We start from the raw sequence: 14358 nt of genomic DNA, 5'->3' as shown, positions 1-14358 counted from the left end.
AGTTTGGCCATACCAAGCAAAATGGAAGTGTGTCAAATCTTGGGCTTTTAATCTAGTTGAGTGCTTAGCTTTTCACTTGAGTAACTAGGAGAGCTTTAACAGTAGACTGCTTTCTGTTACGAAAGAATTTTATGTGGCAGTTACTGGAGACTTGAGTTGTATTCAATTGTAGTAGCTTTTGAGCAAATTCAGCGGGGAAGCGTGAACGTGTGCACCCTTCGTCAAACGGACCAAGGCTTGTAAGCGAATGACAGTGAGGCTCCTGTAGCTGGTTAGCAGCATTGATCTCCAAAGAGGTAAAAACTTATTTCCCTCTCGTTATAGGATTCTGGAGTGCTTTCAGTGAACACACTGAATACTCTAGAAGGCAAATCTGTTTGGTGACCTGCGTATTTTTGCAAAAGGCTGATGTGTACTATAGCATTGTAGTTTTCTTTTTTTATTATTACTATTATTCAACCACTTTCCTTGTGACTTAAGATTGGGTTGCCCTTAAGTTAAAGTGTCTTGTAGGCTATCATCCAGAAACTGGAGCAAGCTCCAGTTCTTAGCATTGTAAACCACAAGTTCACGTTTTTCTCCCTTGTAGCGAATATCTGGTTCCTGAAGTCTGCATTCCTGCACACATCCACAAAAGGTGGCAAAAGTCCACCTTTTGGGGACTTTAGGGCATGTGCTGTGCCCTGTGTCTTTTTGAGAGCTCCATCAGCACATCACCAATGGGGTGAGAGGCACCCCAGCCCTAATCCTTGTAAGGGGTACCTCCTCCACTCTCGTTAGGTTAAGAGGGAAGGGTTATGTAGGTACTTAATTCAAGTATTGAGTCAAATCCTCGTGTTCTTTTTTTGGGTTTCTTTTTTAATTTTGTGGGCATGGCCTTCTGTTGTGAACTAAATTATTGGAAGTGGATTTTTTTTTTAGGGTGGGAGGGGGAGGGGGATCAGCGTGAGATGTGGTCCCTTTCTCTGCTATAAATACAAAAAGAACTATCATGTCTGAGTTCCAGTCTGTCTAAAAGTACAGTTTCATTTGGATAAGACAGTATGCTATGCTGAGCTCTGTCTACAACAGGTCTGAAAGGAGATGGTAACCGAACTGGGAAAAAACGTCATTCTTATCTCGGTTTCGCTCCAAATGCAGACATCCATCGTACAGGTGTCATAAAATTACTGTGATGCATACGTTTTGGCCAGTTATTTTTTTTTTTTTCATACCCATTCGATAATTTGAGCTTCCAGTTGATTCGGACATTTTTCTAGTCCCCAGATCCGAATTAATGAGAGCTTACTGTATTCAGCAGCGATATGACAACTCTGCCTAGTTTCATGCAGGCCCTTCCTGTACAGAAAACTCGCACGGATTCCTGTATAAAATTTATACCGGATTTTTCAGCACTGCATACACTTTCTTGCAATTCTAGTTTAATTTTTATTTGCAAATACCATGTGAATCTTGAAATGAACAACATGAACAGATAGCTTTTTTTTTTTTTTTTTTCATTTTCAATTTTTTTGCACTTATATTCGATTCAATATTCGAAGGCATTTTTTCCCCATATTCGTATTCTATTCATATTTGAAAATTGCAATATTCGCACACTCCTATTCAAACTGTTCCTATTCTTAGTTGTGGAATCAACAAGAGAACACGCATGCCGCACTGTCCAGAAAAGTTTAGTGAACCATCTAGTTGGCCAATCAGTTCCCATTCAAGAAATAAAAGCATCCCGTACTTGCATTTAAGCTAAACACTGCTTTGGTGCAACTCATGCCAGCTAGTAATTAGGCAGCTCATTTGTATGAGCCCTTGTAACGAAATCAGACCAAACAATATAGGAGAGCTCTTCGTCTTGCCACTGATCAAGAAGGAAATTTTAGTTTGGTTGCAAGCAACCTCCTCGTATTTGTTTCTTGTTGCACCAATTTAGTAAGAGTGCGTGAATGAATGAAAGTTTTGTAAAGCCAATCAAATATGGATCCTCTTATTCAATTATTCGAAAGAATCAAACAGTGCTAGCTCAATAACTTTCAGTATGAATCGAATATATACTCGCCTTTTCTGATGCTTTTTGATTAGTTGGCATGGTTTAAAAAAGGGCTGCATTAATTTTCCCTAAAGACTGTAGCAAAAATAGAATGGCTCATGCATAACCCTCACGGCTCAGTATTATCCTTTTCTGCCAATAGAAAAAGGCAACATTGGGAACATAACATACCTCAAGTAGTAAGAACTGCCAAGGATTTGGCAATGCTCCCTGCAGTTCTCTATTTATTTATACCGTGACTTTACATAAAAAAAGAATATAATCATATAATTGTCCATGTCATGCAAAAAAAGTATAAAACAAGGTAGAAAAAAAATAAAGGAGCCAGAGCGTAATGAAAAGATTTTGTTTTATTTATGAAATTGGCCTACAACAGAAATGCTGGCCAATCAAGTGATCTGCTGATCTTAACATGACTACAAACATTAAATATCCAAGCATATTTGGTGCCCACTTGCGGCAAACAAAAGTGACATCCATTTCACTATTCAACGGTGAGAAGCACACAGGATTTGGAAAGAGCAGCTTAAACTGCAGTGTTCAGAGCGCGCATATAAAACTGCGTGTCCCTTCTTGCAACTCGGGTAACAGCTTGGCAGCCTTTTCATCTTTCTACGAGGACACACAAAATATATTTTAAGCACTGTATCCACTGGATGTATCAGTTAACAATGCCTCAAGCTTTGGTGAATCGCTATGCACCGTGGCGGGGCATGCGAATTGACAAGGCTGCATTCCAATGAGGGCGAAACACTTAGCGCCCGGGCAGTGTACATCAGTGGACGTTAAAGAACTGCACGCAGTGTTAAAATTTCGGGGCCCTAAACTATGGCGTTCCTCATAGCCAATGCTGCTTTAGAACATTAAAACCCATATATCACAACAGAGGGTAGCTTCTCAGACAAAAATTTAATGCACTAAGAAGTGGTGATCGCAGGAGATAAAAATAAACAGTGCTTGTATCTTAGAAACAGGAATATGCAATCTTCCAGAGTTTGCTTGAAGTGAGAAAAAATTAGGGCATGAAGTTGCGTATTTTGTGCAATTTAAAATAATTCAGGTTCAACTGCAAGTTCCAAGCTTCCCAAGGCTTCACTTCAGTTGCAACTTCACAGGTAGACAGCACTGACAACAGTACTTGAACATCACTGGCTAGTCAAATACGTAGGGTAAACAGCTATAACTGGTCCCATGTCATGAAATAAGGGGAAAAAGAAAAACTCAGGCGCAAGTTTATTAAATATGTAGGCTATAAAACCGTTTGCTGAGAGAGACTATGCACCAGTATCAAAATGTCAGCCAGAGTTTCCCCAGAGGCAAGTTCCAATTACTGGCACACAGAATATACTAGACTTTTCAAATTTATCTGTATACAACAAATTTCAAGTTGCTTCCGCAAAATTTAGGACTATGGAACAAGCCTCATGCTTTAAGCCAGATGTCCTTCTTTAGGGATTGCAATACATTGCAAAGCAAAGTACCGCTCTCTAGCAAACCCAGTAACTTTTTACCTTAACTGCCGTATTACCATAACTGCAGAGCTGGCATGGACTTAGGCATGGTCCAAGTTTGGGTACGTGCATAAAGCAGACAGTGGCCTTTTTCTTGTGTCGAGAAGGGTCAAATTAACAGTGACCACATATTTAAAGGCACTGTAAACTAGAAAACTTGCATACACAAAGCCCAAGATAAATTAGGAAGACGCCCAAGCTTTGCTTTAAGAGTAGATATATGATAGTGCCTTTAACACTGCCTTTTCATTTTGTAAATTTTTGAACGATAGTTTTGTTAAGTTGGTTTTTGGAGAAAGGAAGGTGCAGTATCTGTCTCACTTCTTGGTGGACACAATTAATGGTATAAAATTGACGGCACATATGTCGTCATTTTGAATTGCTATCGGAAACGCCTCCAACTTGACTAGCAGATGGATGCTAAATGGGAAGCAAGATGATACGGCAATGCAGCACAAAGAATAATTGCATCACAATTTTGATAAGACATCATGTACACATTTTTTCCAATTACATTGACAGCTGTTCTGAACGAATGAGTCCAACACACTCACTTGAATAATTACTGGGGCAAACATGAGCAGTTCTTTCTTAGCGACACCACAGGCTCTACTGGGGGTTGTACCTTCAAAATTTAAAAATTGTAAGTTGAAAGAATTTCATGAAAGCAAAAAATTTTGCCACGTCCATGCTCAAATGTAGATTTAAAAACACTTCAAGTGCTTATCAAGAGTTCGTGCTGCTCCGTTATCAATAAAAAGTGCAAAGAATTTTGGCAAAAATTCTCGAATATTGCGCGAAAGCAGTGCTGCACAGGTATTGCTCTTCCGTTGCCTAGCTTTGTGTAGTTGTATGGAATTAAATGCACATTTGTCACCTATTAAATCTCTGCTTTTATTATTAACTAGGCCGCATGACTGCAGTACAATAGTGTGAGACCGGCCATTGCCACGGCAACATGTTGCTATGCAACTGTATCTATGGCATACCACCTACAAGCAAAAGTAAGAGAGAGCTGCAAGTGCGAAAAGATATGCTCAGCTACATACACCACTACAACGCCTTATTGTCCGACCATAACCTTGACAGTGAGAACACTCGAATGGTTTGCAAGTCAATCATGACAGTGTCAAGAAGTTGGAGAGGAGGAGTGCAAACATCTCGTTGAGAAGGTTATTGCATTCACATTCAGGCCATACAGGCTTAAAAATATGCTTGAAACTATAAGTGTGTGTGAAAATTGAGGCCTCGCTCACATAAAATGTGCTCAAACAAACCAACGTTACAGCGTGCAAATCAAAGGCTTTGTGTAAAATTGTGTAAACTGCAAATTCCAGCAACAACTGACCATGCGAGGCAAGAAAAATTCACTCTGCAGTTTTTTCTGCATGCCATGTTTCAATAATCAAACTATTAACTATCACTGCCAGCCATCATATTACTTTAGCATACACACCACACAAACAAACCTGTTCAATTAAGATAGAAATTGAAATATGCAGGTAAAATCCAGACCATATTCACACAAGATTCCACTGCTGTTACTCTCACTGGTATTATTGCGCATGTAAATGTTTTTAACGTAAGAGGAAGACATCCCAATGTCACAAGGCAACAGGTACGTACAGTCTTTTTCATCGGCTCACGTTGAATTTTAGACCTCTATTCTGCTTTCGCTACAAATCACACAACCAATGACATCAAAAAAGACGCAACTTCCGACAAGCACGACACCTTCAGACAACACGAAACCACAACGCATGCGCTACATTATTTCTTACAATCGCCCACAGGAAATCTTCCTTTTCTGAAGTGCAGTGCCGTACGACTCAAAGCAGAAATAAAATCAATAAGTACAAGACGATAAAATCACAGCGTTAGTGTAATCCACCACCTTTGCATGGTCTATAAGAAGGAACAAATGTGAGGGTTAAATTTTCTCGCGAGGTAGCTCACTCGCTGACCATATTTGCCAGTGGAAAATGTGCCTAGCATGCAGAGATTAAGCCGTTGATAGATCAAGTACAAATGGCCAACTTCTACACCACAACATGATGTACTATGCCAGTGCGGGAGCTAAACGGGGCGTGATACACCAACCAATCCTGCACTAGAGTGACTTAAAGGCCATTTCCACTTATCTGATACTGGAAGTATGGTTCGACTTAACAGTTCTGGTTCCCTGACCAAACTACACACGTGACAGTCAGTTTCGTGAGTCACACGCATGCCGCGCCACCCACAAAGTGCCGTCGTCTACCTCGAAAAAAAAAACGATGAAACGTAGTGCTGCAATTTGGAGCCATAAAAGAAACGCCAGCAATACAGTTTGGCGACAAAGGGATTTTGGTTCCACGAGTCAAAACCCCAAGCAGGACCATATGCAATGGCCGACTTCTCAGCCAAGCGTCATGGGTGCAAAGTGGTCTTCGATGTGGGCCTCGATGTAGGTGCTGGGCAGGGTGGTGTCGAAGAGGCAGTTGCAGACGGGGCAGGGCTGCTGCTGGTGCACGTCTCTCAGGTGCTGCTCCAGATCGGGCACCACCTTGGTGCACAGGACACAGGCGTGCCCGGTATTCGATGGGAAAGGCCTTGATGGGAAAGGAAATACGCGGGAAGAAGCAGTTAGCTCCGCATACCATCTACTTCAAAGCGTGCCTTAAAGCAGGCACTTAATAAGCTAGATTTCGTAGTACCTATGAATCAACTGACACGCTTCCTGCATTCTCTGAGCCACTGGGGTTATCTTAAGGTTGAACTTGAGCAGCCGCGAACTGAACGACGTTGCAGACAAACCGAAGTTGTCCCATACTAATTCACTGCCACTTTCCAAAGTCGAAAACAGCTACTTTACTCAGGTGGAACAGACCTCATGTAAGCTACCACACATGGCACAAGGCTTTTTATTGCACTGAAGAGAAAACAAGAAATTACACACCTCAATATTAGAGCAACATTTGAAAACCTCTACCACTAGTCACCTCTATCACACAAGGAAGATGAAAACAAAAATTAAATTAAATTCATGTTCCCTTCATGTGTTCCACTCAACATAAGAATTAGTGACATTGCTGGTCCTTTGTCAATTACCTAAATTTACCTTCACGTTACAGTTGAATTTACTTTGTTTAAACTGCACTGACAGGCCCTTGGTGCATATATCTTTGCTGTGCTTGTCAAGAGCCCTCCGACGTTGCTTGAGTGATTGTTTCTTTCCCTTTTTCTATGCCTTCAGCTAGTAGCAGGGTTGATATTCTGTGCTAATTTAATCTCCTGTAAGGAAGAAGATGATACAGCGCCGAAGCTAACGACGATGAAGACGCCGATCAGCTGGCACGCGCACTGAGAGCTCGGACTGTCTTGTTTGGACGAGATTGTGCTTCGCTATACAATCGTCTTGTGTCACCGGTCGCCGTCTCCAGTCCTTCGAATAACTTCCAATAAACCCCTCTTCGATATATTGTAGCGTGTGCAACAGCAGCCGCTAGGCGGCTGCTCATCGAGAGTCTCATGCGCGGACTCGAAGAAGTGCCCCGTGGAGTTCGAGAAGAAGCTGAAGTTAGCTGCCGTCTCTCGGTGCTCCGAACCTGCTCTTCTGCACCTGCTAGCTCAACCCCCAGTTAAAACCCAACCTTCTGGTTACGGGCCTAAACGGCTACGTGACAATATATATATATATTTTTTTTTTCTTTGATGTCTGCTACTCGTTATGTTGTTTTATTATCTGTACACCCATCCTGCCTGCACCATTATCAAGGCCTGCAGTACTGTATAAATAAATAAAAATAAATAAATAAATAATAAAACAGTAGAAACATAACACTACCACAAAAGCCACAAGTATAAATCGCAAAATCTCGAAAGGGCTGCCTTGCCAATCCAGGCAGCCCTTTTGGATCTGATTGCAACACCTGTGAGCCTTTTTTTTTTTTTTTTTATGGGACCACAATCATCGACAAGTATAAAGGTCAGGCCTCACACCTGATATCAGAGGCAGTGGCATTAAAATTTCCAACTTGTACAGCCCTCTGGAGGTAGGAGTAGTATTTATTTGAAGTAGTCTGGAGCTTGAACATTTCTAATCGTGAGTACCTTTATAATTTAGCAATGCTCTGAACATGTAGCTGTGCTAGTTTACAAATCTCTCAAGTTGACAAATAGTGCTGGAAAAGTTTGTCATTACTGGCCCACAGCTGCGCATGACAGGCCCTTAATAGTACATTTTACGCTGCGTAATCGATGACGACAAACATTTGCAGTGTCGCACAATGTTTACCCGAAGAGCGCACACTATGTACATGTAATTGTGAACACAGCACCTCAAATGTGCTGTGCAGCTGTCCACTTTTTTTTACAGCGCTTAAAAGGCTTTAGTAAATCTCCTCCACTTCAAAACCTTTTCAGTTTATCATTTAGGTCAGCGAGTTCTGTCACCATTCATTATATACTTGTGCCTGTCTCAATCAGAAGTGACTGTAATAAGAATTATTTGTCTGCACATTTTTGTGAGTCGTGCCAGCCTTGGTCCTTTCCCTGGGCTAGCTGAAGCATTGCTTTTGACAATTCTGCATGGAGTATAAAGACTGGAGTACAAAGACTACGCAATGTAGAGTGCTTCATTTTTCTTTTTAAACAACTGGTGAAGTGCCAGGGCCGCCATGCTGCCCTATTGAAATAATGAAATCAATGACAAAATTCAAACACAGCAACTCCACGCAGTTGTGCCTACCGTATTTACTCGCATAATGATCGCACCCCTGAATTTTGGGGTCAAAATTCGATTTTTTATACTCCCTGCGTAATGATCCCACCCCAAACTTGCCTCTGGCGCCATTTTTGTTTTCATGTCCCGCACTGTTATAGCGGCAGCCACCTGTTAGTTGATCTGCAGTCATCCCGCAGCGAATACATTCCGACGAGTTCCCATGATTCCTTGATAAAAACGCGCTTTGCGGCATTCGCCATTTTGCAATTCGGCAGCGTGCTTCGCGGTTTTGTGTGAGTTTATGCCATTTCACCATGGGGCAGTATGCCAGTTACACCACCGCATTCAAGCTCAAGGCTGTTGATTATGCACTGGATCATGGCAGCCGCGCTGTTGGCAGGCATTTCCGGATACGCTATTGGAAGAAGTAGTGCGAGAAACTGATGGCTACAAACAAAACATGGCGGGCTTTTCGCGGACCAAAAATGGGCAAGTTCCCTCGTGTTGAGGAGGCGGTCCTAGAATATGTGAGGGACCTGCACAAAGATGGTAGTGCAGTATCACTAGAAATGATACAGACACAGGCGCGCACAATTGCCAGGAAGCTGGGAACCGCCGCAAAAGATTTCCGCGCTAGCTCCAGTTGGACGACTCGCTTTATGCGACGGAATGAACTTTCCCTGAGGCGGCGGACGTCGTTGCGCCAGCGGCTCCCATCCGCGTATGAAAGCAAAGTGATAGACTTCCATCACTTCGTCACTAGGCTTCACGAAAAAAACGGTTACCTCATGTCACAAATTGGAAACGCTGATCAAACTCCATTGACCTTCAACATGCCCCGAAACACAACTGTGAACGAGAAGGGTGCTCAGAGCGTCCTCGTGAAGACGTCTGGCGCAGAAAAGCAGCGATGCACAGTCATGCTTGCTGTGATGGCCGACGGGCGGAAGCTGCCACCATACGTCATCCTCAAACGGAATACTATTCCCTGTGGCATCCATATACGTGCACAAATGAAAGGATGGATTACTGCTGACCTGATGGTCAACTGGATTAAGACTGTTTGGGGATGAAGACCAGGAGCCCTTCTGCTTCCCTCGCTTCTGGTTTTGGACAGTTTCAGGGGTCACCTTGTGGACAGCGTGCGTGCTAAGCTTAAAGAACTGCGCACGGACATTGCAGTGATTTCTGGGGGCCTCATTTCGCTGCTGCAGCCTCTCAACGTGTGGCTGAACAAACCGTTCAAGGACAATGTTCGAAGACAGTATGCAGAGTGGATGGCGATGGCCCAGCATGATTTGACGCCGAGCAGAAAGATCAGAAGACCATTCGTGGAGATGCTTTGCTCGTGGATCATAGAAGCGTGGAACAGTATCCCCGACGAGGTAGGGGCCAAGAGCTTCAAGAAGACAGGCATAATGAACGCGTTGGACGGAACAGAAGATGACTTTCTGTGAGACTGTGAAGATGCTCCCAACGACGACACTACCGTTTCCGATGATGAGTCATGCAGCAATGAAAGTGAGGATGGCGAGGATTCAGACTCAGATTAGAGTATTGAATGAGAAAAAATAAATGGGCATTGTGCAGTTCATGTGATGCTTATACAATGTGCGCGTTTATTGCGAAGGAAAGCCTTACTCGACTTTAATTTTTGTTGTACTAATCGAGATATCTGTTCTAAGACGTCTGACCTGCAACTTGTTTGCGTTTTCTGTGCTAAAAAAAATTTTTTTGTGGAAAATTTACCCCATGTAATGATCGCACCCCGAAATTTGTGTCACTTTTTCTTTTTTTTTAAGTGCGATCATTATGCGAGTAAACACAGGATTCATGATGAGCATGGACCTAGTACAGACGAGGTTGACGAAGCAGCTAAAATGAGCGTTACAGTGCAGTCCACTGATAACGATATTGAGAAAACCAGAAAATTTGATCATTATAACCGAGTATCGTTATAACTGGACTGACCAAAAAAAAAGAAAAACAAGCAAAGAAGCACACACCCATATATTATCCCATGCATGTAGGCTTGCCTACTTTCCAGCGATGGATGACCCGGGCTGAACAATGCTAATCATCGTAAAAAGCATTAAGCACCTTATTACAGGATACATCAATAGCCATTAAATAACTTAAGCATACTTTAAAGAGTTGAAAATTCACGCTCGCTTGAGCAGCAGCTAAAGCTTGACAATTGCTGTGAGCATCGCTTCCAGTAGCACATACTACACTGGCAACAGTCATTTTTGCATGCACGAAACCGATTAGCGACTAGATGAACTACAGGACATCCCCAGCCTTGATGATCGATAAAATCGTACGGTGCGAATGCCTGTATTTTTTCTCGCGAGGCTTCCAACCTTGAAACCATGCCAGAAATCCCAATGAATCTGCTGTTTGATCTAGAGAGCTGACTTGCCGCCGTCATGGTTGGCGCCATCTTTCACGGACGCACAATTGATGATGGCGATGACGATACGGCCGCACCCTTTGTGCAGTAACAGGCAGCGATTGCGATGATGATAGCACTAATTTCCTAACCACATGCAATGACCTTCATGAATTTCTCCACGCCTGTTCGTGTTCGCCGCTTATGCAGAGTTTTCCCAACATTCTCCTTAGTTTTTTATTTTTGATTAAACATTCAGGCATATTTTCGTGGTAAACATGCACCGGGCGGCGATAAGCCTCTACATAGGGGCAATGGGAAAACTGATAAATCCGAAGAATTTGATCGTTATAAGCGATATATCATTATATGTGGTATCGCTATAAGTGGACTGCACTTATAGCCCTAAATCTCAGGTAGAGAGAACGTCTCCCCAAAATTCTCTTGGCTGTCATGAAATGCATGGCCCAAAAGGCTGTGCGTAGGAGTGTACAGCACGGCCACTTTCTTCATTGCGAACGTATAGACCTTTGCAACAAGGGCCTCCTGGGCGTCACCATATTGCTCTCTGGGCTGTTGTGTGCACCTGACGTCAACAGGGTGGAGGCGGCAGCGGAACTGGTTTGCAACAGTCCAGAGAGGAGATGTTGCGACAACCTCCTCGCCCGATGCAAAGGTCTATACCGGCATCAAAAACTTTCTGTGCACGACTTGAAAATGCTGGTTCACAAAAAGAAGCAAAAAAAGAAAAAAAAGCCCTCCATTCATCCCAGAACCCTGGTTTGGAGACGCTTTTGGGCATACTACAAGGCAACCCGAGTTAAGCCTGGATCTCGTGGCAATGATGCAGGGTGGAGCAAGATGCTGCTGGCAACACTGCCTACCCTTCTCTATCTCCCTCCATCTCACACTTGAAACAAAGCAGTGTGTGTTCTATTTCACAGTCGGCAACAAAAGATTTCGTTAACAGATTCCCGAGCGTCTCTCATCTCCTGGCAGGTAGACGCGCATCCGCTGTTCGCACATTGCGCTGTGGACCAAGAGCGCAAAGCCATGCAAGGTGAACAAGATGTTCCTCTCCCCTTTTCGCACATGCTTCCTCTTCTAATGGTTTAGTTCACCTCTGCACGCGGGCGAGACGTTCCCTCGCTACGGTGGTTGTTTTCGAATATTGCGTCGTCATTGTGTATTTAATTCAACGCTACAAACGGTGCTCTGAGTATGCAACTCGCGTTTGCACCCTACGGGCCGAAACTGGCCCGTGGGAACTTGTAGCACTGTGTGTAGGGGATCACAACTCCACTAATGCTGGTGCTAGAAGGCAGCTACCATGTCATGCCCTTTGAAGCATTACTACAAGAATAACGACCATAACATCTGCAGTAGCATGTCTCCAGTATACTAAAGCATCTATTCTGGCATATTCAATGTGTCTATATGCAGAAATTGCCACACCTGCACATGCAATTGATAGCACCAAGTGACATTTGCATCATAATTAAAGATAATTAAACAAAACCTTCAAATGCCCGACACATTAGACCTAACCAATACAGTAAAACCTCGTTAAGCCGGAACTCGGAAAACGTATGTACTAAACGGTACTGCGGCTTAAGGTGGCGGTTCTACGGTCGCCATCTTGGAAGTAGTTCAGATTCTGCCACCAGGCTACGCCACTAATCCATGACTGAGGAATTGAGTACCCAGCCACTCAGCCTCTCGACTTGAGCTGCCTGAACGCTCTTCTTGTGTTGCTGCTTGGACTTTCAAAGATTTTTGCGGCTCCACAGCAGTGTTCAGGCAGAGAAGGGGAGGATTTTTGTCCCCGTCCTGCGCAGCATGGGATGCCCCATTGAACTCCCCTCTTCACCCCACCGCACCACTACTTCGAACAATACGCGCCCTGACAAGTGGACAAGAGGCTTCCCTCTCTTGCCTATACTTCGTCTCACAAGATGTTTGCAGCACAGCGAAAAGCAGAGGCACCCCAGCCGGTCCAACCAGGATCACGCGTACAATAGGCAAATGTGCTTCTAAGCGCCTCTCCCCCCCCCCCCCCCCCAATTGGTGGGGGTGAGAGTAGGAGCACAATTCTCTATTATAGTGCGCACAGGCGAGAGGCACTTAGGAGCACAATTGAAAGGGCTCCTCTGCCTTTCGCAGTGCTGCAGATATCTTGTGAGACGAAGTATAGTTTCCGCTGTAGAGCCACGAACATTGCTCCTACCCGCCGAGTGTGAGGGGGTTGGACTGGACTGCAGTAGGCTAGCTTGACTGAACACAAATAAAACGGTGTCAACATGATTGCACAGTGCAATCTTAGTACGAGTGAAAAGGAAAAGCGAATGGCATTATTTCTGCACACTTCGTCAATGAACCTTAGTTGAAGTCGGCGCCTGTCTTGTGTTCTTTTGATCCTCGTCTTTTGGGCTGTGCAATCGAGTGATCATTAGCGAGCTTTAGAATACGGCGACCCTATCCGTAAGTGGGATAGAGGAATAGCGAAGCGTGCGCACTATAATAGAGAATTGTGCTCCTACTGTCACCAGCGCTATTGCCCTGTCCCCCTAAGCGGTAGGGGTACCATATTCTAAACCTCCCTATTGTTGATGCCATAGATATAGTAAGGATCGGAACACTCCTTGACTGTAGTGGAAGCTGTCAGCTCTTGCGGTCACCAGAAATTTGCTTTATCAAACGTGATTACAAATATGATAATATAGCTATAATTAGCTGAACTTCAGTCAACAGTCGCCCTTGTTTATTTTTTATTCGTGCTTGTCCAATCTTGGAAACTAGAGCTGGTAAGTTACAATGTGCAAATAAGTGAATGATTGCCAATTTTTTCCTTTTGAGATGAATCGATATTCCGAAATAGATGTGAAATCCACCAAGAGGCTTTGTATCGCGCAGGAGGCCGGCATGTATTCATGTTCTCTTCGGCACTGAGGAGGCGCATTCGCACTAAACTATGTGGGAAATGGGGGAAGGGGAGAAGGGGTTGTAAAGGAAGGTTACCAGAAGAAAGGACCTAACGGGGACAGTTTTTTAGGCGCTTACGGCGGCCACTTCCCCACTCCCAGTTGGATGCTCCACAGTCTTCATTTTATTTATTCGCGCGTGCGTGCGTGCGTGTGTGTGTGTGTGTGCGCGCGCGCAATTAAAGGAACACAGTATTTTCAGGCAATTAGAATAAAATTTTAACAATCAATCCCCTAGAAATATTTTTCTCCTGCAGAATTTCACTCGACACTGAAATCTGATGTGAAAAGTGGCATGCTATGGAAGACGCTGACCTGTCCTGCTGCAGCTTCCCGTGATGATGTATGCGCTTTCTGAACCAATATATTGGGTGGACTACTGTAGCTTGTAGCCTACTTTATTGTACTCATTTTACAGGGCACACACACGTATGCAACAAGTATACTTTAGTGTTGAGCCCGCCTTTTGGCTTCATGTGTTGGTAGTAAATAATTTCGTGATGTGGCACTTGTACATTCACACATTTGCAACATAATAATCAGAGCCCAATTTTTACTCCATGCAAGAGCGCCCATGCTTACCAAATGTTTTCCTGCAAATGCCAAACGATTAGACGCATCGATCAGATCGCGTTCGGTCAGATTTGGCATGTGCTATAATTTGTGAATTTGTCCATACCAATGCAGTACAGCGGTTTTGCTTCATGTGGTCAAATGGAAGCACG

General features: G+C 43.7%; 1 protein-coding gene across 8 annotated transcripts in view; it reads right to left on the bottom strand.

Annotated features, from left to right (window-relative positions):
* Window positions 1-2376: 2376 nt before the first annotated feature.
* LOC146186944 (uncharacterized) overlaps window positions 2377-14358 on the bottom strand; it is a 43987-nt gene continuing 32005 nt past the window's right edge. For all 8 annotated transcript variants that reach the window (XM_084607510.1, XM_084607505.1, XM_084607513.1 and 5 more), the window contains exon 14: window positions 2377-6146. In XM_084607510.1, coding sequence (XP_084463636.1) covers window positions 5954-6146 — 193 coding nt within the window. In that variant the 3' untranslated portion in view covers window positions 2377-5953. The remainder of the gene's footprint in view (window positions 6147-14358) is intronic.

Source organism: Amblyomma maculatum, chromosome 6 (assembly GCF_055883805.1).
Source record: "Amblyomma maculatum isolate TAMU_Amacu chromosome 6, ASM5588380v1, whole genome shotgun sequence".
NCBI lineage: Eukaryota > Metazoa > Arthropoda > Arachnida > Ixodida > Ixodidae > Amblyomma > Amblyomma maculatum.
Note: the sequence above shows the minus strand (reverse complement) of the source record. Positions and strands in the feature narration are given on the sequence as shown.